At 42.3% G+C, this 26651-nt stretch overlaps 2 protein-coding genes across 2 annotated transcripts; both read left to right on the top strand.

Moving 5' to 3' along the window:
* The first annotated feature begins 1797 nt into the window (after positions 1-1797).
* On the top strand, positions 1798-5833 carry LOC123114086 (SPX domain-containing protein 4). Its single transcript, XM_044535451.1, has 3 exons — positions 1798-2166; positions 4835-4994; positions 5083-5833. Exons 1-3 carry the CDS (start codon positions 1900-1902, stop codon positions 5610-5612), a joined length of 957 nt encoding a protein of 318 aa, XP_044391386.1. The 5' UTR covers positions 1798-1899; the 3' UTR covers positions 5613-5833.
* Positions 5834-10072: 4239 nt separating this feature from the next.
* Positions 10073-11089, top strand: LOC123114084 (high-affinity nitrate transporter-activating protein 2.1). Its single transcript, XM_044535449.1, has 2 exons — positions 10073-10278; positions 10375-11089. Exons 1-2 carry the CDS (start codon positions 10140-10142, stop codon positions 10833-10835), a joined length of 600 nt encoding a protein of 199 aa, XP_044391384.1. The 5' UTR covers positions 10073-10139; the 3' UTR covers positions 10836-11089.
* Positions 11090-26651: the final 15562 nt, after the last annotated feature.

The raw sequence follows: 26651 nt of genomic DNA, 5'->3' as shown, positions 1-26651 counted from the left end.
CACGGATGGCTTCGTAGTCGAGGGATCGTCTCCTTTCACTGAACACACATTGTCGAAAGACCTGAAATAAATCTAGAAAAATGCGACCATCAATGCCAATTCTAGTACTTGAATCCTGCTGGGTTGGTTCTACCACAAGAAACCTAAGCACCTAAGGTACACTCAGTTCACAGTAGGGAGTAGAAGTACATGTTTCGGCTCGCGGGGTAGGCTGGCAAGTAAAAAAAAGACCCACGCCCATTACACACACCAGAACACGGCCGGCCGATCTTGTGACAGAATATCATCTTTTGTCCTTTTACTTCTAGTGTATCTTTTATTTCTAGTGCATTTGCGTTGATTGGCTCACATCTTCCTTATTGTTCTCAACGAAAGACGGGCCCATGGATGTGAAGTGTTAAAACATACTAGGATCTGACTAAGATGAATTTTGCAAAAGAAAAAAAGGTTACGACTAGACGGCTCCATCTGCCACCACATCACTGATGACATCAACATGATGTCACTTTGATCATAGGTATGACGAGCAAATTATAAATTATATGTGCCACAAAATTTGTATTGTTAGATCCAATAATATTGTTTCTTGACATGTCAATTATACTTTGCTAGTTAAATATATTGTTAAACTTTGGCATAAAGTACAACGGAGACTATCAAATCAGACGGTGAAAGTATTCTTTGATGTTATTTCTACCAATTAATGTATGCAACCAGCTGTCTCAAAAAAAGAAACAATCTACACAGCTATTTTTTTAATACATTGCATGCCACAAAAGTCATATGATTTTCTAAAAAAAATAAAAATTAACTTTTCTAAGGAACACAGTATAGACACAAGCACTCACAAATGCATATGTACACTCATCCTCATGAACACACGCATGCAGATCCTATCCCTATGAGCATATTTAAGAGTCCGCCCCGGTGGGTCTTGAGATCGTTGACCCATGCCGGATTGAAGGTACCACAGTCCTCCTAACTACTCCTTCTGTTTTCAAAAATTTGTTTTAGATTTGTCTAAATAAGGATGTATCAAGTATTAGTATGTACTCCCTCCGTTCCTAAATACTTGTCTTTCTAGACATTTCAAATGACTACTACATACGGATGTATGTAGACATATTTTAGAGTGTAGATTCACTCATTTTACTCTGTATGTAGTCATTTGTTGAAATGACTAGAAAGACAAATATTTAGGAACGAAGGGAGTATATCCGACCAGAGAATAGTCGTCGAATACAACAGAAATGAGCTTTGGGTACGGATGCCAACCCGACCTCGACCTGGTTGGGTGGATCGAGGCGTCCGCTCGCTGGGACGAAACCGTCGAAATGGCTGGCTTCCCATCGCCCGTGGTTTGAAGCGGTTTCTGTGGGCTTATTATGATTTCTCTCTCTTGTCTTTGGTCTAATCGAAGCCGCCCGTGTTTTTGACAACTAGCTCACCGTTTTGTTCTGAAATTCCCCAATCACGTGGCCTCTGTTTCGTAAAAGAGATTCCTCTGTTTTTTTGTTTTTCATTTAGGAATATCATCGAATCCAAGGGCCAAAGCCGACGTAGTACTAGGGCCCAAACAAAACCCGAATGTTTTTTTAACGCCGAAGCGGCGACCGGCGGCGGCATCAGCCAAGCGGAACGAGACGAGACGAGACGACGGCAAGGAAAGGGACCCACGCGACGCGAGGCGCCTACCGAGGCCGAATAACCCCCGGGCCCACCGGGCCCGCCCGACAGCGACCCACGCCCCAATCATCCGCCCGCCCACCCTGGCCGGCCCGGCCCGCCTCCCTCCCTCCCCACCTTCTTCCTCCTCACACCCCTCTCCTCCATCGGCCACGGCATCCTCCGATCCTTCCTTGGAACTCTCGCGCCGCGGCGGAGGGGAGGGGAGGGGAGATGAAGTTCGGCAAGGATTTCCGGAGCCACCTGGAGGGCACGCTGCCGGACTGGAAGGACAAGTACCTCGCCTACAAGGCGCTCAAGAAGCTCATCAAGACGCTGCCGCCCGACGCCGACCAGCCGCCGCCCCCGCCGCCCCTGCCCCCGGCCGGGCACGGCGACGGCGGCCTCGGGGACTGGTTCGCCCGGATCCTCGACGTCGAGCTCCACAAGCTCAACGACTTCTACATGGAGAGGGAGGAGTGGTACGTCATCCGCCTCCAGGTACCCCACCCAACCCTTCCCCTTCCTCTCTCCCGCCTCCGCCCTGCCCCCCTGCCTGCACCCGTCATCTTCTCGCCGCCGCGACGCCCGCGCCGACGCGTGCGGGACGGAGTCTAGGTAGGACCGTCGTGGGCCCGGACTTGGATCGTGGGGATTTTTGTTCTGTGCCGTGCCGGGGAATGAAATTGGCCGCCACATGTGAATCTCTCGAGTTTAGGATGTCTACAAGAATTTTTTTGGATAGTAGTGATGAATCAGTGACAGCATTAAACCATGATTTCGTTCGGCCAAGGAGTAGTAATTGGCCGCTTGTGATGCCTTTAATTGCAGCTGCAAACTGGGCTTGTCTGGTTTCTTGTCATAGTAACTTAGGTGGATAAAATGTTACTGTTTATATGTTCATTATAGGCGAAATCGATGGGATGCGCCTTTCTGTACGACAGGGGCAGGCAATCACTCTCTGACTATCCATCAGAAAAGCCATCAAACCTGGTACTCTGAATTTAGTTCTCCAGTGATACTCCCCCTGTTAAGTGAAATGGCCTGAAAATGTCAGCACTGCACATAGGCTTAGAACATGCTCAACACGACTTAGGCTATATTAAGGCTCCAGCTATGCAGATGTCATTATGTCACGTTTAACCAATGACTCATATGTGATTAGTGAACATCCGCACGATAATGGAGTTTAAAGCTGCCACTGAGGTTTGTTCAGTGCTCATTGTGGCCGAGTTTGCTTAAATGTCTGTTACAGGTGACTAGGTGAGTAGCAAATCCAGTCCCAACAATTCTTGTAAACCGAGACCCCAAACCAATGTAAACAACAGCACCTGGCCTTGCCCGAAAAACTGAATTTACCTTTTTTCTATGGATCATACAAGGATAGCTGATTGAGCAGTCTAGATCGTTTAACATTTCATGCTGTTCTAAAACTAATCATATCCAACTTCTGAACTTAACTAGGTGAGTAGCAAATCCAGTTCCAATAATTCTTGTAAATCGAGACCCCAAACCAATGTAAACGACAGCACTTGGCCTTGCCCGAAGAACTCAATTTACCCTTTTTTATGGATCATAAAAAGCATAGCTGATTGAGCAGTCTAGATCGTTTAACATTTCAGACTAGTTAAAAAAAAATACTTCTGAACTTATCTGCTGAAATCTGAACAGTCTCTTTATGCTTCAGTTCTTGACTGCATATTACTAGTTCTGATCATTTGACTGAACCTCCTGTTGGAACTTGAAAGTATCTTGCACTGTCACCTACAGTTCTTGACTGCATACTACTTCTGATCATTTGACTGAGCCTCCTGTTGTGACACGGTTTAATCTTTAAGTATTAGACTGTCTGGTATTTAGCATTTTAAGCGTATGTTCATGGTCTTTGGACATGCGCCTTTCTGTATGACAGGGGCAAGCTCTCTATGCTATGGTTATATCGATCAGAAAAGCCGTCAAATCCGGTATTCTGAATTTTACTGTGCAGTGATACTCCCCATTTAAGTGATGGCCTGAAATTGTCAGCATTCTGCATAAGCTTAGCGAACATGACCAAAGTGACTTAGGCATATTAAGGTTCCAGTCACGTAGTTGTCATTATGTCATGTTTACCAATGACCCATATATGATTGATCAGCAAATCCACTCGCATGAGAATGGAGTTTATAGTTTGCCACTTAGGTTTGTCAAATGCTCATTATGAGGCAGAGTCCGCTGAAATGTCAGTGACTGGTAACAGGTGAGTAGCAAACCCATTTCCAGTAATTCTAGTAAACCGAGACCCGAAACCAATATAAACAACAGCACTTGGCCTTGCCTAAAGAAGTAAATTTACTAATACCTCTGTCCCATAATATAAGATGTCATTACAACTGATATACTCACATATTTGTTATAATGACATCTTATATGATGGGACGGAGGGAGTATTTTTTTGTGTATGGACCACACACACATAGCTGACTGAGCAGTTTAGATGGTTTAGCATTCCAGGCTGTAGTAAATCCATACTTCTGAACTTATCTGGTGAAAGGCCTAAAGAGTCTCTTTATGCTTCAGTTCTTGTCTTCATTTTTTTAAAAATTTCACTGGGGGGGGGGGGGGGGGGAAGTAATTCTCCCCACCTGAATTGTATTCATTTTGCCTATAAGGCTTTGCAGCCTTTTGCAAGATAGGGTTCAAGTGAACCAGAAGTACAAGGGGGCACGAGGGGAGAAGAGATAAAGCAAAAACAACACACGCTGACAACACACAAAGGGGAACAAAGAGGGAAAACACAACACAAAACAAACTAAGAGCACCGCCGGCGTAATCGTTTGATTCAGCCTCCTGCTGAGATCATCTATTTCGTTGTACTGTCACATGGTTTTGTCCTTACGTAACAGACTGTCTGGTGTTGTTGGATCTTTAGAATCTAATAACATGTGAGGTGTTGAGAAGATGATTGTCCTAACAACATGAAGCGACATTCTTGATAAGGTTCTCATGAGTGCTTGGGAGAGATTCCCTTCCTATTTTTGAAGTCCCACAATCTGTGAATGTTATTGCCCATTGTTGGCATTTTTCGTTTATTGTACATGGGTTATTTAGGGGCTTAGGTAGTACAGTAGCAGGTAGTTGTGGTATACCAATTTCTTTTATTTTCACTCGTCAGTCTGCTTGTCTCTAGGTGCTAAAGGAGAGGATTGAGCGAGTCAAAGCTAAGAAGAATGGTGCTTTTACATCCAAAACTGAGTTCACTGAAGAAATGTTAGAGATACGTAGAGATTTCGTGCTTATCCACGGCGAAATGATACTTCTGCAGACCTACAGCTCCCTGAATTTTGCTGGTGAGCACATGAAACCAAGTTAGCCAACCTTCAGTGTCCTACCAACAATAAGCTTTCTAGCTAACATCATGACACTTGGTGCATACAGGGCTAGTGAAGATACTGAAGAAGTATGACAAAAGAACAGGCGGCGTGCTCAGCCTACCTTTCACTCAGCGAGCTCGCCACCAACCATTTTTCACCACGGGACCGTTAACAAGACTTGTTCGAGAATGTGAGGCTAATCTTGAAATCCTTTTCCCTGTTGAAGATGAAGTACTCGAGTCTGGTTCCTCTTCAAAGCATCAGGCTCACAATGATGCGGCTAGTCGTGACCCAGCTTCATCTTGCGACGCAGAAGCCTCAGAGGTGTACCGAAGCACACTCGCAGCAATGAAAGCGATAGAGGGCCTCAAGAAAGCCAGCTCTACCTACAATGCCCTGTCTCTGGCTAGGTTCTTCCATGGAGAGGATGGCGAAGCATGTTCTGGCGCCATAACATCTGAGAGCTCGTTATCAGATTCCATGACAGATTCCCAGGTAGAAGATGCTGACAAGAACGACAAAGAGGTGCAATCAAAGGAGCAGAGCGCTGCTCAAACTGACCATAACGCGGAAGCGGAGCGACGCGGTGGATAATAATCAGTCTTTGCATGCCATTTTGAATCTCCCATGATAAGTGTAAATGATAGAACTGCTATAACACCAATAATCTGGATGTTTAGCCAGTCTTTGAAATGTGTGACCATAAGTCATGTTTTTATTTGGATGCTTGGAGTTTTGGAGCTGTAGGAAGAAAGTGTGTGTGACATTTAGCTGATTTGATTTGAAAGGAATTGTATACAGTCTCTGTTTCTCAAGGTTTTTGTATTAGCCACTGATGTTCGCCTTCAGCAAACCACTAATACGGTGACTTTTTTTTAAAGTTGGCTCGTACAGTGAATTTGATTATGCAATTTATGTACAAAACATTCTAGTGGGGCCCAGACTCATAGAAGTAGTAAAATGCAAAGGTAGTAACTTAAAGCTCAACAGTAAATAAAAAAGGAGACTATCCTTGTGGGAATAATTCAGATGCCAAAAGCAACCATTTAAGGGATAATGATTTGTTGCTTCCAACAGAAAAATAACAATATGGAACGTTGCATCTACAGATTCAGTTGCAATGCTAATATACTGAACATAATAGCAACTTGCATACAAGTAGCAGGATCAATAGCCAGTACGATTCACAAGAAAACATCTCAGACTTTCCTCCTGTCGGCACCAACGCCGGTCCGCCCCATCTCCAATGGCCATTAGGCCATGGAGATGTGAAGGACCTCGGGCCCTAGCCGGCAAGAAGGCCCCTGTTCTTTCTAGGTCCAGCGTCTTGGTTGGGCTGTGTGGCAGCGGTGATGTCCATCGGTAGGAAAAATGTCTCACATGTTTTATCTATGTCCTGATAGTGCGTCTAGTATCGTCGGAGGGCGTGTGGAGGTGTGTCTTCGTAGGATCTCATGGGATTCGATCGGTGCTGGTCTTCAGTGGATCTGTTTAGATCCGATCTTCGTACGTCTTCGTTTGGGTGTTTACAGGTTTGATTCTTCTGTTCTACGACTTTCTTCATCGGTGATGGTTGCTGCACTAGTGCATTGGTCTTACAGGGCCTTAGTATGACAACTTCCTGACTGTTTACTACAACAAGATTTGCTCCGATGAGGGAGAGGCGATGACGGCCGCACGCCTTCGGCTCGCTTCAGTGTTTGTAGTCGTCGCTAGGTGGTCCACAGACCTGGTTGTAATTTTTATTGCCTCTAGTGTTCTTTGTATTGCCATGTTTGAAGATGAATATATTGAAAGTTTCTTACGCAAAAAAAGTTGCATACAAGTAATATAAATTGACTTGTCCATAACAAGTTTATGCAACTAATTAAGCACTCCACAGTTACCTAATAGAATACCGAAGGATTCATAGCACAACACCCGCGTGTTTAGATCAAAAATTTCAGAACACAAGATAAAGCGTCTCAGTTAACACCATATCACTGTAGATCATCACATAGACCAAATAAACTCACGCCCGAGGGTTGGTGCTCGATGCAAACACAAACACCGGTGTCATCCTCCCACCGTGTAAAGATGGTGTGGCCCTCCACGTGTCTAGAGTTGTGCTCCTACTCCTCGGAGACGAGAAACTGGCGCACGATGGTATTGGGGTTCACTGGGCTTAGCGATGTGCCCTGGACTACCGTGGAAATCTTCTTCCTTTCCTAGGCACATGGGCTCGGCGTCGTGCCCTGGACCACTATGGAAGTCTCCTCTCACAAGGGCCACCTGTGGTGGTTTGACATCTCTAAGGCATTCTATACATCGTCTTTTTCGGTGACTCGGCAATCAATTCCCAAGTGCACATCCCTAAAGATGCCTAGCGGCCTCAGAGGCTTGGCGGTCGCATTAAGGCAAAGATTTATGGTGAAGAAGACAAATGCATGAATTAGTTTTAAGCTCCACCATTTAAGCAAATTTTGAGCTTGCTAGTCAAAATAAATACAATTATCTATACTTTATATATATTTTTTTGTCAAATTAAAATCAAAGGTAATATATTATTGTAAACGTAAATTGTATTTTATAGTAAAACTATATTTTCTCAATATATTGAGCCCTAAAAGCATATTTATAAAATCGAGATGATAAAAAACAATAGAATTGCATGTTTTCTCAAAATAACTTGTGACATTTACATGAATATAGTGTATATGTTTATATGTGTATAATTAATATCTTAGTAGAAATATCTAAAGTATATCATATAATACAATATCTTGATATTGTTTTTTATAATTAGATATATGCAAATATAAAAATCTAGAATAACGTAGGATGTTTTGGGGAGGTAGTCATCTAATAACCGGCAATTTTTGGGGGGTCAAAGTCTTACATATTACATTGGTCAATCAATCTGTTAAAGATGTGTGTTTGCTCTGTATTTGGCACTGAAATAGCACCACTCTAGATAAGATACTAGAGCTTGCTTGGTCGATACTTACATACATCCTCCGTCCGGAATTACTTGTTGTATAAATGAATGTATCCTGACGTATTTTAGTCCTAAATATATCCATTTGTATTTATTTATGTGACAAGTAATTGGGACTGATGGAGTATGAGATTTCATGCTTATGCGCATTAAAATGATACTTCTGCAAACCTACATCTCCATTAATTTTGCTGGTGAGCACATGAAACCAAGTTAGCCAACCTTTCCTATTACTCTGATCCATATTACTTGCCTAGATACATCCGCTTTAACGAAAAATAATATGGATTGGAGGGCGTAGCAATAGTATATTTTGCGACCAATTTGCTAAAACTTGGTGCATACATGACTAGTGAAGACACCAAAGAAATATGACAAAATAATAGGCAGCGTGCCCATACCTTCCACTCGGCGAGCTCGTCACAGCCCATTTTCACCACTGAACCGTTAACAAGAGTTCGAGAATATGAGGCTAATCTTAAACTCCTTTTCCCCGTTGAAGAAGTACTTGAGTCCGGTTCTTCTTCAAATCACCAGGCTCACAATGATGTGGCTAATCGTGACCCAACGTCGTCATGCGACACAAAGAGCTCAGATGTGTACCGAGGATAATGATGCGCCCTATCCCCGGGCGTCCCATATCACTAGTGCAGAACCGGGCTATAGCCCCGGTTCGTAAGGAGTTTTAGTGCCGGTTCTGTAACCGGCACTAAAAGGTGGGGACTAAAGGTCCCCCCTTTAGTCCCGGTTCGGCTCAAACCGAAGCTAAAGGGCCACCACGTGGCACGAGTCAGGGCCGGGTGTGGGGAGAGCTTTAGTACCAGTTGGTGTTACCTCAGATTTGAGCTGGATATGAGGAATGCGGTTGACGCGGGCGTTTGAAGCCCGTTTAAGGCGTCCGCCTGGGTTGAATTTTTAAGACCGGTCACTGATCAGACCGTCCGCCCGAACGTATGAGACGGGTTTGGACCACCGGCTGTAGGTGCTCTTCTTATATTATGGGACGTACAAAATTTGAACCCACGTGCCAGGACGTCCCACTTACATAACCCGACCCTTTGCCGACTCTCATTTTCCTTGTCTACGATCGCTCAACTCGACACCTTTGTCGCTCGCATCGCTCACCCAATCCCCTTTCTTTTATCCTCCGACATTCCATGCATCACCGTGTGATCTTGCTCTCCAGCTTGTGCCCTCACCCTAGTTGTCTCCTGGTGAGCCAAGTCAAGCAAATAATGCAGCCGTGTAACCTTTGGTTAGGGCTAAGAGTCACGTCGCCTATGCCTCGGGCCTCTTCGTCAACGCATCCATCAACAAATTCAACATGCATATGCATATGGAAATCCATTGAGCTTTTTGGTTGCACTCCGTTGCAAATTTGCAACAGCTTTTTCTTTTACTTCGCGGAACAACATTTGCAATAGCTGTTTAGGCGACTAACTACAGCCGTAAATAAACTAAAAATAAGGCTGATCAACGGTTGCACCATGTGAACTCAGCCGAAATGCCCTCCCTCGTACGTAGAATTAGCTCAGTTAATTAGGGCATGTACAATGGTTGATAAAAAAGTCTTATCTTAAGTCTTGCATGTAATTTAGAAATGACAAAAGAATATGTCTACAATGGGTTATATCTTAGCCTTATCTTCAATAACTAGTCATTCCTTAAAACATGGTGAAATAAATTGTGCTAAGAGATCATCTCTTGTCTTATCTTAAATAAAAGAAGACAAGCCTTTTCTTCAGAGTTCTCTCTTCTCCACCTCATCATGTATCTTACGTGACACTCCTAAGATAGCATCATTGTACATGCCCTTACTCCTGCCGCTGCTTGATTTGCAATCGCCGCATCTCACTCTTCCGGCCGGACCCTTTGGAGACCCTCAAGAGGATCTGACCTTCCACCACCTAATAAATTAATTAATTAGCTTATTAATCAGATGGTTGCCTTCCCCGGCTCCTCGACCCCAACAAGGATGGGATCATGGCAGCTCCAGCTCATGGTCAACGATCTCCAACTGCCTATATATACACGCCAAACCCATCCGTACTCCTCCATCTCTTCCAGCCCCATCCAGCAAACCGCCGCAACCTTCTCCGACCAAGCAGCAGCTCCGAGTTCGATCGAGCCCAAGTTCGACGGCGATGGCACGGTCGGAGCTTGTCATGGCGTTGCTGGTGGCGGTCCTCGCCGCCGGCTGCTGCGCGTCGGCCGGCGCCGTGGCGTACCTCTCCAAGCTGCCCGTGACCCTCGACGTCACCGCATCCCCCAGCCCCGGCCAAGGTACCACCGTCGTATGTGCAATGCATTCTCGTTAACAGACATAGAGCGTAAGCAAGCATCTTCTTTAACACTGACGACCAAATCAAACGCGACCAGTTCTCCACGCCGGCGAGGACGTGATCACGGTGACGTGGGCTCTGAACGCGACCCGGCCGGCCGGCGACGACGCCGCCTACAAGAGCGTCAAGGTCAGCCTCTGCTACGCGCCGGCGAGCCAGAAGGAGCGCGAGTGGCGCAAGACCCACGACGACCTCAAGAAGGACAAGACCTGCCAGTTCAAGGTCGCCCAGCAGCCCTACGCCGGCGCCGGCGGCAGGGTCGAGTACCGCGTCGCCCTCGACATCCCCACCGCCGCCTACTACGTGCGCGCCTACGCGCTCGACGCCTCCGGCACGCAGGTCGCATACGGCCAGACCGCGCCCGCCGCAGCCTTCAACGTCGTCAGCATCACGGGCGTCACCACCTCCATCAAGGTTGCCGCCGGCGTCTTCTCTACCTTCTCGGTCGTCTCCCTCGCCTTCTTCTTCTTTATTGAGAAACGCAAGAAGAATAACTAAACTTCTTTTTGTCCTTTGCAATGTACTCCTATAGTGTACATGTAATGTAATGTAAGAGAGTGTTGGTGTTTCCTTTTCGGGGAGCTCACGTGATTGGACCGCTCCACTTCACCAAAGTCAGTTCAATTTCATCAAATCTACGTTGGAGCAGTTTCATCCCAGAGTTGCAGCTCCACCAAATAGCAATTTATCATGTTTGGCTTCCAAATAGCTCCAGCTTCAAGAATGAGAAAATTTGTTGTGAAATGTTTATTTGGCTATGTGACGTGCAAAAAAACAAAGGGTATCCAGTCAACAGTGATATAATTGGGAAATTTCACCTTAACTCCACGAGAACTCTTCAAACTCGAGTTTTCAGAACACCATTGAAGAGTTTCACCAAAGACAAGAAATTGTATCATAAATCCTAGTATTTTTTTCCTGAAGAGCTATAACGTTTGACTTATGTATTTTAAAGCAGAGTTGAATTTTAGGGAGCAGAGCAGTCCCAAACATGGCCTAAGTCGTCTGAAAATTGATTTTCGGTCTGTTGATTTTTTGGCCGTTGATTTCTGCTTTGAGATTTGGGTTTTTGGGGTAGTTTTGAGTTGTTTTGGGCTGGGTATTTTTGACTTACACAGATTTGGGTCACTTAGTGTTGGAAGGATAAGCTTATGTCCTATGAAGGTCGGTTGGTGCTGATCAATTCAGTACTAACTAGTACGCCGATGTTCCTGTTATCTTTCTTTGAGGTACCTAAAGGGGTACAGAAGAGATTAGACTTCTATCGATCTCGTTTTTTCTGGCGGTCAGATGAGGTTAAGGAAAAATACCGCTTCGTAAGATGGGGATATTATTTGTCGACCCAAAGACCAGGGGTCTTGGGATTGAGAACCTGGAGATTAAAAATAAATGCCTACTAAGCAATTGGCTCTATAGGTTATCCGTAGAAACAGATGGCATGTGGGCACAAATTTTAATGAACAAATATTTACACTCTAAAGCTCTGGCTCATGTTACCGTAAGACCTAATAATTTGCCGTTTTGGAATGGGCTCATGAAAACAAAAGAGACCTTATTTCATAGGGCGAAATTCGTTGTTAGTGGCGGAACGACAACAAGGTTTTGGGAGGATACATGGTTAGGAGAGATGCCTCTAGCCCTTCAGTATCCCTCTTTATATAATATTGTGCAACGTAATTCAAGAGGATTATGTGGCAACAATATTACATACGGTACCTTTGAATATCCAGTTTAGAAGGTCTTTTGTAGGGGAATGTTGGAATTCCTGGCTACACTTAGTGCGGAGGTTGATGGATGTTCAACTCTCAGACCAACCAGACTCCTTTCACTGGAAGTTAACGGGCAATGAAGTGTTTTCGGTTAAATCTATGTACTTGGATCTAATTAATTCTGGTCCAATCCCAAGATGGATACATATTTGAAAAGTAAGTTTCCTTGCGAATAAAATTTTTCATGTGGTTTGTCCAAAAATGGGTGATTCTTACCAAAGATAATCTGCTAAACCGGCGATGGGTAGGTAGTGCACGATGTTGTTTCTGTGATCAAGACGAAACAATACAACACCTCTTCATACATTGCCCTCTCGCGAAATTACTTTGGCGAATGATTCATATAGCCGTTAACATTACTCCTCCAACTAGCATAGATGCGTTGTTTGGAACATGGCTAACTGGAATGCAACCTGCTATTGCGTCACGTATTTGGATTGGAATATGCGCACTACTTTGGGCTATATGGAACTACAGGAACGATATGATTTTGAACAAAGAAAATACTTTAAACTTCTTGCAGGTTATTTTCAGAGCTACGACATGGATTTGTACGTGGTTGTTACTCACTCCTACGGACTCTAGGGAGCATTTGGTTATTGGATGCAAACGATGGGAGTTGGTAGCACGGGCTATCTTTAACCGGTTTGGATGACAGTCGCATAATAGGATAGGTGTTTAGTCACTATGTTCTATTGTCCAATCTTGTGGCTATGATTTTACGTTGTTTGTTTTTATTTATGTTTGCTCCATTTGCGAGCTGTACTTGGATACCAGACGTTGTTATTTGCTGCAACTTTTTTAATAATATGACCGCATGCATCTTTCGGATGCATAGTCCGGGGCAATCCTCCTTTTCAAAGAAAATTTTAATTCTTTAACAAGGTGAAGGACATTACCTGTGCGAGCCCTCCCTTTGTACTTATTAGTTTTCATTTTTTACTTTACTTTTTTATTTTTCTTTATTAGTCGCTTTTTAAAAAAAAGGACTTCTGTGGGCAATTTTTGGATGCTGAGTGAGAGTACTTTCATACACCCAAATACTATAAAAATATGTGCAAAATATTTATTATTATATGGTTATTCTTTGCATAGTACAAAAAAGTCCAATTTCAATGCAAAGTTGTGTGCAAGTTTATTTTTTCTTTTGTCTTTCTTTTTTAAAGGGTAATATCAATGCCATAATTCATTGTTTCTTATAAAACTTCACTATTTTAATTTTGTTTTAGTTATTTTATTTCTATTTATTCTTTAAGCGTAATATCAGTGCTACTAATTTGTTCCTTCCTAGAATTTTTTCCAAAATTTCCACTAATATATGTTTACTCTTGCATATCTTTAAAAAGCATAACTTTTGTGTATATGTGTGCAAATTTGTTTTCTATATTCTTTTACAAAATATATTTCTTATTAAAGGGTAATACCAATGCCATTAATTCACTCTTTCTTGGAGAATATCATTATTTTGATATTTTTTTCAGATTTTATTTTAATTTGTTTCTTCTTGATGGGGAATACCAAAGCCACTACTTCATTGTTCCTTTAAAAACTTCATTATTTTTATTTTATTTTATTTCACTTTATTTCTTTTTAAATGATAATATCAATGCCTCTAATCCATCCCTTCTTAGGCAACTCTTTTTTTTTTGAAAATCCCACTGTTATATGCTTATTCAGACATATATTGTAAAAATAATGCAATTACTGTGTAATTGTGTGCCAATTTTGTTATTATTTTTTAATATTTTTCATTTTCTTGCATCTTAGAGGGTAATATCAATGATGTTTCACCCTGTGTGGTCAATTTTGTAATGAACGATTGTAAAAACTCTTTTGGTTAATTAATATATGAGGTGGTTTAAAAAAATCAATGCCACTAATTCTTTCTTTCATAAAAAGATTCATTGTTCTTATTTTATTTTAGTTTTATTTCATTTTGTTTCTTCTTAAAACTAATACCATAGCCATTAATTCATCATTTGTTAAAGAACGTCATTATTTTGATTTTGTACCTTTTTACTTTATTTTCTTTCTTGTTTAATTGTAATACCACTGTCACTAATTCATTCATTTTTATATTTTTTTAAATCCCACTACTATACCTTGCAACCTTTGGTTAGGGCTAAGAGCCACACGATCGATGCGTCAGGCCTCTTCGGCATGGACGCAACTTCAGTGACTTTGTGAAATCAAGTCTCACCGTAGCTTAGCCTCCTCTTGTTGGAATTTCGCTAATAGGCCTTTGACCCAAGGCCCAACTAAAATTTTAAAATTCTCTTGGCCCATTCATGCACACATATGAGTGAAGTGAGTGAGACTAAAATTTAGTCCCACCAGGAAGTTGAGTGAGACTTGCACCTCTTTATAAGGTGAGCTCTTCTACCACTTGTATGAGCATGAGAAGAGGAGACCTACATGCACGCTCCTCCTCCTCCTCGCTCGTCATGACGCGCCGCGAGTTGCAGGATTGAGCCGAGCCGAGGACAAAGCTATGCACGTTGTCTATATTTTTGCTGCTCGGGAAAAATTAATGAGTCATTAATTAATAATTAACGAATGTGTTAATTACTGAACCATTTCCGATTCTTTTGGATCATGGTGACTTGGACGTGGGGTTTATTCCCATGACCTACCCGGCCCGCACCATATTGTCAGCCAGACGTCTACCCTAGCTGCCGCCACTTCGTATGGTTTCGCACCACCGTTCTAGATCATTGCGCCACCAAGCAAGTCTTCTCCATCCCTCCTTTCGGCGTGCACTGCGAGAAGGGATAGTAGGCCTCCGGAACCCCGCCTCTCATGATCCTGTACGAGAGAGGGGCAATCAGGTTTTTGGGGAGCGCACTCGTGCGATTGCTGGCAGCGACGACTTCGCCAACGACGACTTCTTCCCCGACCTCGGCAACCTCATCCTCAACGACATGGGCGACAACATCAATGTCGGCGGTGCTACTCCCGCCGCACCGTATGTGATTCTATCCTTCTTGTTCGAGATCATGGTAGAATTCATGTTTCTAGTATGTGCCCTAGATGTGATTTGTTCATCTACTATGCTAGTTCGCATGATTAGTTTAATCTCTGCTAGTGGTGTCATGATTTATCTTCTGTTTATTCAGATTAAAACTCGTAGTAATTTCCTCATATATTCAACAATCCAAAAACCTGATTATAGGCAATTTACTCCGAGTGGTTTTGCTGCGCATCTGAAGCCGCCTACCTTTAAGGGGGTGCAATATAAGAGGTGGTGCACGAGAGCAGTTTACTGGTTCCAGACCATGTACTGCTATGACGCCACCAAGGGCAAGCCCGAGGGTGATCTTAATCCTGCATAGCAGGAAGCTTTTGAGAAGATCAATACCCTCTTTAAAGGCGCCCTTTTGAGTGTTCTATATGATTACATTGTGAATTCATATATGTCGGTTGACAACGGCAAGGACATGTGGGCTGCGCTCGAGGCTAAGTTTGGGGCCTCGGACGCTGGCAGCAAGTTGTATGTCATGGAGCAATTCTATGACTACAAGATGACTAATGAGCGTTCTATTGTCCAGCAGGCTCATGAGATACAGTCGCTCGCAAAAGAACTTGAGTACTTCAAGTGTGTGTTGCCAGACAAATTTGTTGCCAGAGGCATCATTGCCAAGCTTCCACATTCGTGGAACAATTTTGCTACTTCCCTGAAACACAAGAGAGAAGAGTTTTCCGTGTCGGATCTCATTGGTACTCTTGATGTTGAAGAGAAGGCGAGAGCAAAGGACACACGTGCTCGAGTTGTTGAGGGAGATTCTAGTGCCCACATGGTACAGAAGAAGAACTTCCAGCCCAACAAGTTCAAAAACAACAAGAACAAAACTCAGGTCAAAGGCAAGTTTGATACAAAGAACAAGCCATCACATTCTACCAACTTCAAGAAGAATTCTCATAAGAAGGGGAAGGGACTTTGCCATGTCTGTAGTGATCCTAATCACTGGGCTCCGAAATGTCCTAACCGCTTTGAGGAGCGTGAACATGAGAAGAGCGGCAAGTCCGCTAATGTTGTCATCGGTGATACTGATATGAAGGAACTGGGGTACGGTATTTTTCCTACCATCCTTTCAGTATTTCAATCCCCTGATTGGTTAATTGACACCGATGCTAATGTACATGCTTGTGCTGATGCCTCCATATTTTCTTCTTACCAGGCGACAGGGACTTCTCCCGTGTTGATGGGGAACGGGTCACATGCCATTGTTCGAGGTGTTGGTACGGTTGATCTAAAGTTTACTTCGGGGAAGACTGTGCATCTGAAGAATGTTCATCATGTGTCGTCCACCAATAAGAATCTCGTCAGCGGTTCCCGTTTATGTCGACATGGTTTTAAGTTGGTTTTTGATTCCAATAAAGTTGTAATTTCCAAGTGTGGACAATTTGTTGGAAAAGGCTCTGAGTGCGGAGGCTTGTTCCGCCTATATTTGTTAGATATTTGCACTAAAGTTATTAATAATGTTTGCCACAATAATGAGTCTAATATTTGGAATTCATGACTTTGTCATATTAACTTTGGTTGCATGAGCGACTAGCCAATATGAGTTTAATTCCGAAAATCCCTACTACCAAAGGCTCCATGTGCCAAGTATGTGTGCAAGCTAAGCAACCTCGCAAGTCCCATAAGACTGCAGAGGCAAGAGACTTGGCGCCACTAGAGCTTATACATTCTGATCTTTGTGAGATGAATGGCGTGTTGACAAAAGGTGGAAAGAGATATTTCAGGACGTTAATTGACGACTCCACTAGATATTGTTATGTGTATCTTCTGACATCAAAAGATGAGGCTTTAACTTTCTTCAAAAACTATAAAGCTGAAGCGGAGAACCAACTTGACCAGAAAATTAAACGGCTAAGGTCCGACCATGGTGGAGAGTATTTTTCCAATGAATTTGATTTGTTTTATATGGAACATGGTATAATCCAAGAGCGGACGCCTCCCTACTCACCTCAGTCTAATGGGGTGGCCGAAATAAAGAACCGAACTCTAACTGATTTGGTTAAGGCCATGTTAGACACATAGGGTCTTTCCAAGGAATGGTGGGGGAGGCACTGATGACTGCATGTCATGTCCTAAACCGAGTTCCCACAAAGCATAATACCATGACTCCGTTTGAGGAATGGGAAAGGAAAAGGTTGAAACTCTCTTACCTACGTTCTTGGGGTTGTTTGGCGAAAGTCAATATACCAATTCCCAAGAAGCGCAAGCTTGGACCAAAAACCGTGGATTGTGTTCTTCTGGGCTATGCTTTTCATAGCATTGGCTATAGATTTTTGATAATAAAATCTGAGGTATCCGACATGCATGTTGGTACGATTATGGAGTCTAATGATGCAACTTTCTTTGAGGACATATTTACTATGAAGTATATGTCAAGTTCATCAAATCAGGAGATACCTACTCCATCTAGTGAGGAATTCGCTGTAATTCCTGAACCCACCATTGTGATGGAACACGTTGAGCATCCTGTTGAGGGTGAGAACGAAACTCCTGTAAGGAGTAAGAGACAGAGGACTGCAAAGTCCTTTGGTGATGATTTCATTGTGTACCTTGTGGATGACTGATACGTCTCCAACGTATCTACTTTTCCAAACACTTTTGCCCTTGTTTTGGACTCTAACTTGCAAGATTTGAATGAAACTAACCCGGACTGACGCTGTTTTCAGCAGAACTGCCATGATGTTGTTTTATGTGTAGAAAACAAAAGTTCTCGGAATGTCCTGAAAATCCATGGAGGCACTTTTTGGAAAATGTAAAAAATACTGGCGAAAGAATCAAGACCAGGGGGCCCACACCCTGTCCACGAGGGTGGGGGCGCGCCCACCCCCTGGGCGCGCCCCCCTGTCTCATGGGCCCCCTGAGGCTCCGCCGACCTCAACTCCAATTCCATATATTCCGTCTCGTGGAGAAAAAAATCAGAGAAAAAGTTTCATTGCGTTTTACGATACGGGGCTGCCGCCAATCCCTAATCTCTCTCGGGAGGGCTGATCTGGAGTCCGTTCGGGGCTCCGGAGAGGGGGATTCGTCACCATCGTCATCATCAACCATCCTCCATCACCAATTTCGTGATGCTCACTGCCGTGCGTGAGTAATTCCATCGTAGGCTTGCTGGACGGTGATGGGTTGGATGATATTTACCATGTAATCAAGTTAGTTTTGTTAGGGTTTGATCCCTAGTATACACTATGTCCTGAGATTGATGTTGCTATGACTTTGCTATGCTTAATACTTGTCACTAGGGCCCGAGTGCCATGATTTCAGATCTGAACCTATTATGTTTTCATGAATATATGTGTGTTCTTGATCCTATCTTGCAAGTCTATAGTCACCTATTATGTGTTATGATCTGACAACCCCGAAGTGACAATAATCGGGATACTTCTCGGTGATGACCGTGGTATGAGGAGTTCATGTATTCCCTATGTGCTAATACTTTGTTCCTGTTCTCTATTAAAAGGAGGCCTTAATATCCCTTAGTTTCCGCTAGGACCCCGCTACCATGGGAGGGTAGGACAAAAGATGTCATGCAAGTTCTTTTCCATAAGCACGTATGACTATCTACAGAATACATGCCTACATTACATTGATGAACTGGAGCTAGATCTGTGTCACCCTATGTTATAGCTATACATGAGGAATCGCATCCGACATAAGTATCCATCACTGATCCAATGCCTACGAGCTTTTCATATCTTGTGCTTCGCTTATTTACTTTTCTGTTGCTATTGTTACAATCACTACAAAACCCAAAAACATTACTTTTGCTACTGTTACCTTTATTATCATATTACTTTGCTACTAAATAATTTGCTGCAGATACTAAGTTATCTAGGTGTGGTTGAATTGACAACTCAACTGCTAATACTCAATAATATTATTTGGCTCCCCTTGTGTCGAATCAATAAATTTGGGTTGAATACTTTACCCTCGAAAGCTGTTGCGATCCCCTACACTTGTGGGTTATCAAGACTAATTTCTGGCGCCGTTGCTGGGGAGCATAGCTCTATTCTCTGAGTCACTTGGGACTTATATCTGTTGATCACTATGAGGAACTTGAAAGATGAAAGAACCAAGATTTTTCCCTCAACTACGAGGGGAGGTAAGGAACTGCCATCTAGCTCTACACTGGATTCTCCTTCTGTTATTAGTAAGCTTGCGACACCTAAACCTGTTACTGCTATGAATTTTGATATGTCGCATGTTATTGATGATGCCACTTCTGCTATGCATGATACTTATGATGAAACTACTTCTGTGTGTGATACTACTTTGCCATTAGGTGAATTTCTTGATGAACAACTTGCTAGGGCTAGAGAGAATGAAATTATTGAAGATGCTATTATTGATGATAGTGATGATGAAAGTTCTCCGAATGATTATGAATTGCCTGTAGTTCCTGAGGGTTATGTTATGAATGAAGAAGTTGCTAGAGCTATCTTTGCTTGCAATGATAGATATGATCTTAAAAAGTTATTAGCTAAATGGAAGTAGCAGTCTCTTAATGGTAGAATGAAACCTGACCCTGCTTTTGCTACTTCACCTATCTGTGTTACTGATAAGGATTATGAATTCTCTATTAATCCTGAAATTATTACTTTGGTAGAATCTGATCCTTTTTATGGCCTTGAATCTGAAACTGTTGTGGCACATCTTACCAAGTTGAATGAAATAGCTACCCTATTTACTAATGATGAGAAGTCTCGCTATTATTATATCCTTAAGATATTTCCGTTCTCATTAAAGGGTGATGCTAAGACTTGGTTTAATTCTCTTGCTCCTGGTTGTGTGCGTAGTCCCCAGGATATGATTTATTACTTCTGTGCTAAATATTTCCCTGCTCATAAGAAACAAGCTGCCTTGCGGGAAATATATAACTTTGTGCAAATCGAAGAAGAGAGTCTCCCACAAGCTTGGGGGAGGCTTTTCCGATTACTAAATACTTTGCCTGATCATCCTCTCAAGAAAAATGAAATACTTGATATCTTTTTTAATGGACTAACCGATGCTTCCAAGGACTACTTGGATAGTGTGCTGGTTGTGTTTTCAGGGAAAGAACAGCTGACGAAGCTGAATTACTATTCAATAATATGTTGACTAATGAAAATAATTGGACTCTTCCTGAGCCAATTCCTGAACCAATTGAGCCAACCCCTGGGCCTATTCCTAAACGTACTCCGAAGAAGAGAGGTGTTTTATTTCTCAGTCCTGAAGATATGCAAGAGGCAAAGAAATCAATGAAAGAAAAAGGTATTAAAGCTAAAGATGTTAAGAATTTACCACCTATTGAAGAAATACATGGTCTTAATATACAGCCTGTCGAAGAACCACATTGTCTCGATAACCCGACACAGGTAGTAAAGGTAAATTCTCTCTATAGATATGATAAAGTTGAAATCCCCTCTACTAAATTTCATAGCCCATGCTTAGATGAATTTGATGAGTTTATGGCTAGACAAGAAAGTTTTAATGCTTATGTTGGTAGAGAGTTAAAGAATAATGCTTTCGAGATAGGACGCGTGAGCGATAATATGGCTAGAGTTAAAGGTGAACTCAAACTCATTAGCAAATATGCTTCTATGGTTGCTACTCAAGCTGAGCAAGTACTTAAAGCTCAAAATGATTTGCTTGATGAATTAAATAATAAAAATGACTTTGCTATTTGAGTGGCTACTAGAATTGGTAGAATGACTCGGGAACCTTTGTATCCTGAAGGCCACCCTAAGAGAATCGAGCAAGATTCTCAGAGAAATAATTTAGAGGCACCTAGTTCTTCCAAAAAGAAGAAAAAGAAAAACGATAGGACTTTGCATGCTTCTAGTGAACCTGCTGTAGACACATCTGAGAATCCCAATGATATTTCTATTTCTGATGCTGAAACACAGTCAGGTGATGAACATGAACCTAGTGATAATGTTAATGATAATGTTCATGTTGATGCTCAACCTAGCAAAAACAATGATGTAGAGATTGAACCTGCTGTTGATCTTGATAACCCACAATCAAAGAATCAACGTTATGATAAGAGAGATTTTGTTGCTAGGAAGCACGGTAAAGAAAGAGAACCATGGGTTCAGAAACCCATGCCCTTTCCTCCTAAACCATCCAAGACAAAGGATGATGAGGATTTTGAGCGCTTTGCTGAAATGATTAGACCTATCTTCTTACGTATGCGCTTAACTGATATGCTTAAAGTAAATCCTTATGCTAAGTATATGAAGGATATCATTACAAATAAAAGAAAGATACTGGAAGCTGAAATTTCCACCATGCTTGCTAATTACACTTTTAAGGGTGGAATACCAAAGAAACTTGGAGACCCCGGGGTACCAACTATACCATGCTCCATTAAAAGAAATTATGTTAGAATTGCTTTATGTGATCTTGGAGCTGGTGTTAGTGTTATGCCTCTCTCTTTATATCGTAGACTTGAATTGAATAAGTTGACACCTACTGAAATATCTTTGCCAATGGCTGATAAATCAACTGCCATACTTGTCGGTATTTGTGAGGATGTGCTTGTTGTGGTTGCAAATGTCACTATCTTAACGGACTTTGTTATTCTTGATATTCCCGAGGACGATAGTATGTCGATTATCTTTGGTAGACCTTTTTTGAATATTGCAGGGGCTGTTATTGATTGCAACAAAGGCAATGTCACTTTTCATGTTAATGGTAATGAGCATACGGTACACTTTCCGAGGAAACAATCTCAAGTTCATAGCATCAATTCTATTGGAAAAGTTCCAACTATCATTATTGGAGGTTTTGAATTCCCCCTTCCTACTGTTAAGAAAAGGTATGATATTCTTATTATTGGGGATGTCCATATCCCCGTTGAGGTAACTTAGTGTTATTCGAAATTTCTCCGGTTCCGTGTTATTCGGGATGAGTTTGTTAACAAGACTTGATCAACCTTGTTAGTGGATTCATTTTGATGATCACGAGATGGATGAAACTAGAAGGCACAACCTTCTGTACCCTCTTTTTACTTTCTGATATTTAGAACAAATAAAGCAAAAATAGTATTATCCGCTCTGTTTTCTGAATTATTCGTGCATTAAAAAAATATCCCGAAAATAAAAGTGCTCCAAATGCCCTGCAAATTTAGTATGATTTTTTATGGAATATTTGAGGATTTTAGGCACTAAAATCATTGCAGGAGGGGCAAGCACCAGGCCACGAGAGTGGAGGGCGCGCCCACCTCCCTGGGCACGCCCCTTGTCTTGTGGGCCCCTGGTGGCCCCCCTCCACTTATGCCTGGACCCACACACTCGATCTTCTTCCCAAAAAAATCCCCATCCAGCTCAAGCACGAGTTCTAGCTCATTTTGCTGCGATTTTCGATCTCCTTGCTCGAAGCTCCATTCACAAAACTACTTTGGGAGATTGTTGCTTGAAAATGTTAAGGAGACTTTTGAGGGGCTCTTCTAGACAAGGCTCCCAGGAAAAACAAGCTAAAGAGAAGGAAAAAAAAGCCAAGTATAATCTTCCTCGCATAGCGGAAGTACGACCGTGTGAATGGCCATGCGATGATTTCTTGAAAGAAGCTAGAATTCATGAAGATTTTTATTCTTTGATCGAGAATGCAGGCCTCACCGATTTCCTCCACGACCGGATCGATCAATATCTCTTACTCACCAATACTTTCATGCAAAACTTTTATTATTATCCTAAGAAATCACCGCCTTCAGTATCATTTCATCTATATGATGAATTCAAAGAAATACCTTTATGTAATTTTTGCGCGGAGGATACCCTTTGAGGGAAAATTAGAGGAACCCCATCGTAAATATGTGGATGGCTTTGTTAACACTATCACGGTAGAGGAGCCAAAGAAGGGTTCCGATGCGAAAATCTCTAGCATACACTTTCCTGTTTTACGCTACTTTGCCATATTTGCTAGTAGATGCTTGATTGGTCGTGGAAATAGTGGAAACTTCAATGTTCCTGATATTATCATTCTTCACCATGCCTTGTTTGGAGATAATAGTTTTAGTATGGGTGCCGTTATTGCTAAACGGCTAAGCCTGAATCGTACAAAAGGCCCCATCTTTGGAGGTATCTATGCTTCACGTCTTGTTAGACATTTTGAGATACCTATTAGGCACCATCAGAAAGAGGAGACAAAATTGCCTCCTTACATTTTAGATTACAAGAGCATGGTAGCACATGAGTTCATTGTTGACAACAAAGAAAAGATGCTCCTGTATAACCTGAGATTTAATAAGAAACACAATGAGACTATTATTTTGCATGTGCCTCTGTTGTTTGATTTGACTACAGATAATTTTCTTGTCACACCAGAAGCGGTGTACGCTCATCGAGGCCAAGCATCCACTCCAGCGCCTGAGCCTGAGCCGGAACCTGCACTGGACCCTTATCGTGCATCATCTTACCAGTGGGACCCGGAGATGGCCAGCCTGTGGTATCCTGATTACGCCTCTCAGTACACCGGGGAGAGTAGTAGCGGTCCTTGGTATTAGACCAACTTAGGCCAAAAGCCTAAGCTTGGGGGAGTACGTATTTCTCACCGACCTTACATTTATGTCCACACACTATTCTAGTCATCGGTGCTCATACTCTTTCATTGTATTATCCATGCTAGTTTAAATTTCTTTTTCTAGTTTTCTTCTTGTGTGTTTGATAAACCTTAAGAATAACCAAAAAAATTAGTTAGTTTAATTTCCATGCTTGTAGTAGAATTAAAATGAAAACCCAAAAAGATTTCTCGTTCTTCTTCTTACTTGTTGGGAGCTTTCCCGTGTAAATAGTTTTATTTTCTTTTCTTTTCTTTGGGGGTCAAGAGTAGAAGACCATATTGAAAATGTTTAGTGGCTCTCATATGCATGATTGTTTATTTAATTTAGAGCCCATATTACCTTGTCTTCTCTCTCTTGAGTTGAATGCTTGCAGATTCCAGCTTAGTCCAATGCACGTGCACTATTATTAATATTATACACATCGTTCGGTCGTGCAAGTGAAAGGCAATAATGACGATATATGATGGACTGATTGAGATGAGAAAAGTTGGTATGAACTCGACCTCTCTTGTTTTTGTAAATATGATGAGTTCATCGTTCCTGATTCAGCTTATTATGAAGTAAACATCTTTGCAATGACATTTAGAGATTATAGTTGCTTGTGTCATGCTTGATTAGCTATGAGTTATAATGGTTTACCTTGCGTGCCAACATGCTATTAGAATGATTATGATGTGGTATGATGGGATGATATCCTCCTTTGAATAAATTGAGTGACTCGACTTGGCACATGTTCACACATGTAGTTGAAACAAATCAACATAGTCTTCATGATATTTATGTTCATGGTAGATTATATCCTACTCATGCTTGTACTCGGTGTGAATTAATTTTAATGCATGTTTATGACTGTTGTCGCTCTCTTAGTTGGTCGCTTCCCAGTCTTTTGCTAGCCTTCACCTGTACTAAGCGGGAATACTGCTTGTGCATCCAAACTCCCTAAACCCTAAAGTTGTTCCATATGAGTCCACCATACCTTCCTATATGCGGTTTCTACCTGCCGTTCCAAGTAAATTTGTATGTGCCAAACTCCAAACCTTCAAATGAAATTCTGTTTTGTATGCTCAAGCAGCTCATGTTTCAACTAGGTTTGCCTTTATCTTCCATGCTAGGTGGGTTATTCTCAAGAGGAGTGGACTCCGCTCCTCATTCACGAGAAAGGGCCGGTAACCGGCATGCCCAGTCCCATGATCCAAAAATATCAAAGCAAATCAATATAATTAAACAAAACTCCCCCAGGGTTGTTGTTAGTTGGAGGCACACGTTGTTTCGAGCAAGTCATGGATTGATGCTTGTTGGTGGTTGGGGGAGTATAAACCTTTACCATTCTGTTTGGGAACTGCCTATAATGCATGTAGTATGGAAGATACAGCCATCTCATAGCTGTTGCGTTGACGGCGAAAGTATGCCGCTCAAAATGTTATTCAATCTCTATTTGAAAATCAAGCTCTGGCACCTCTACAAATCCCTGCTTCCCTCTGCGAAGGGCCTATCTATTTACTTTCATGTTGAGTCATCACCTTCTTATTAAAAAGCACCCGCTGGAGAGCACACTGTCATTTGCATTCATTATTATTAGTTTATATTGGGTATGACTTGACTGGATCTCTTTTACCATGAATTACAATGTTTAGTCAGTCCTTGATCTTTAAAGGTGCTCTGCATTTATGTTTTGCGGTCTCAGAAAGAGCTAGCGAGCTACCATTTTGTTATATCATGTTATGATTGTTTTGAGAAAGTGTTGACATCCGAGTTTTATTATTATGGCCCGTTAGCTGATTATGCTATTGATATGAGTAATTGTGAGACCTAAGTGTTATTGTGAGTATGGTTAGTTCATAATATTTGCTGAAACCTGAATGCTGGCTTTGCATGTTTACAACAACAAGAGCAAACAGAGTTTGTAAATGTTTTTCTTTATCACTTTCAGTTTATCAACTGAATTGCTTGAGGACAAGCAAAGGTTTAAGCTTGGGGGAGTTGATACGTCTCCAACGTATCTACTTTTCCAAACACTTTTGCCCTTGTTTTGGACTCTAACTTGCATGATTTGAATGAAACTAACCCGGACTGACGCTGTTTTCAGCAGAACTGCCATGATGTTGTTTTATGTGTAGAAAACAAAAGTTCTCGGAATGTCCTGAAAATCCACGGAGGCACATTTTCGAAAATATAAAAAATACTGGCAAAAGAATCAAGACCAGGGGGGCCACACCCTGTCCATGAGGGTCCCCCTATCTCGTGGGCCCCCTGAGGCTCCACCGACCTCAACTCCAACTCCATATATTCCGTCTCGCGGAGAAAAAAATCAGAGAAAAAGTTTCATTGCGTTTTACGATACGGAGCCGCCGCCAAGCCCTAATCTCTCTCGGTAGGGCTGATCTGGAGTCCGTTCGGGGCTCCGGAGAGGGGGGTTCGTCGCCGTCGTTGATACGTCCATTTTGCATCATGCTTTTATAATCAATATTTATTGCATTATGGGCTGTTATTACACATTATATCTCAATACTTATGGCTATTCTCTCTTGTTTTACAAGGTTTACCATGAAGAGGGGGAATGCCGGCAGCTTGAATTCTGGCTAGAAAAGGAGCAAACATTGGAAACCTATTCTGCACAACTCCAAAAGTCCTGAAACTCCACGAAACAACCTTTTGGATTTAATAAGAATTTATGAGCGAAAGAAATAGGCCAAGGGGCCCACACCCTGTCCAAGAGACAGGGGGCGCCCCCTATAGGGTGTGCCCCCCTATCTCCTGGGCCCCCTGGTGGGCCTCCGACGTCCATCTTATGCTATATCATCAGTTTTACCCTGGAAAAAATCGTGGGCAAGCTTACGGGATGAAACTCCGCCGCCACGAGGCGGAACCTTGGCAGAATCAATCTAGGGATCTGGCGGAGCTGTTCTGCCGGGGACACTTCCCTCCGGGAGGGGGAAAACATCACCAATGTCATCACCAACGATCCTCTCATCGGGAGGGGGTCA

The sequence above is a fragment of the Triticum aestivum genome, chromosome 5B (genome assembly GCF_018294505.1).
Source record: "Triticum aestivum cultivar Chinese Spring chromosome 5B, IWGSC CS RefSeq v2.1, whole genome shotgun sequence".
NCBI lineage: Eukaryota > Viridiplantae > Streptophyta > Magnoliopsida > Poales > Poaceae > Triticum > Triticum aestivum.
This window is presented reverse-complemented; position numbering and strand designations above follow the sequence as displayed.

Coding starts and splice junctions, on each gene's coding strand:
- LOC123114086 (XM_044535451.1), top strand. CDS start 1,900: ATGAAGTTCGGCAAGGATTTCCGGAGCCACCTGGAGGGCACGCTGCCG. Junction 2,167..4,834: donor GGTACGTCATCCGCCTCCAG/GTACCCCACCCA, acceptor GCTTGTCTCTAG/GTGCTAAAGGAGAGGATTGA. Junction 4,995..5,082: donor CAGCTCCCTGAATTTTGCTG/GTGAGCACATGA, acceptor TGGTGCATACAG/GGCTAGTGAAGATACTGAAG.
- LOC123114084 (XM_044535449.1), top strand. CDS start 10,140: ATGGCACGGTCGGAGCTTGTCATGGCGTTGCTGGTGGCGGTCCTCGCC. Junction 10,279..10,374: donor ATCCCCCAGCCCCGGCCAAG/GTACCACCGTCG, acceptor AAACGCGACCAG/TTCTCCACGCCGGCGAGGAC.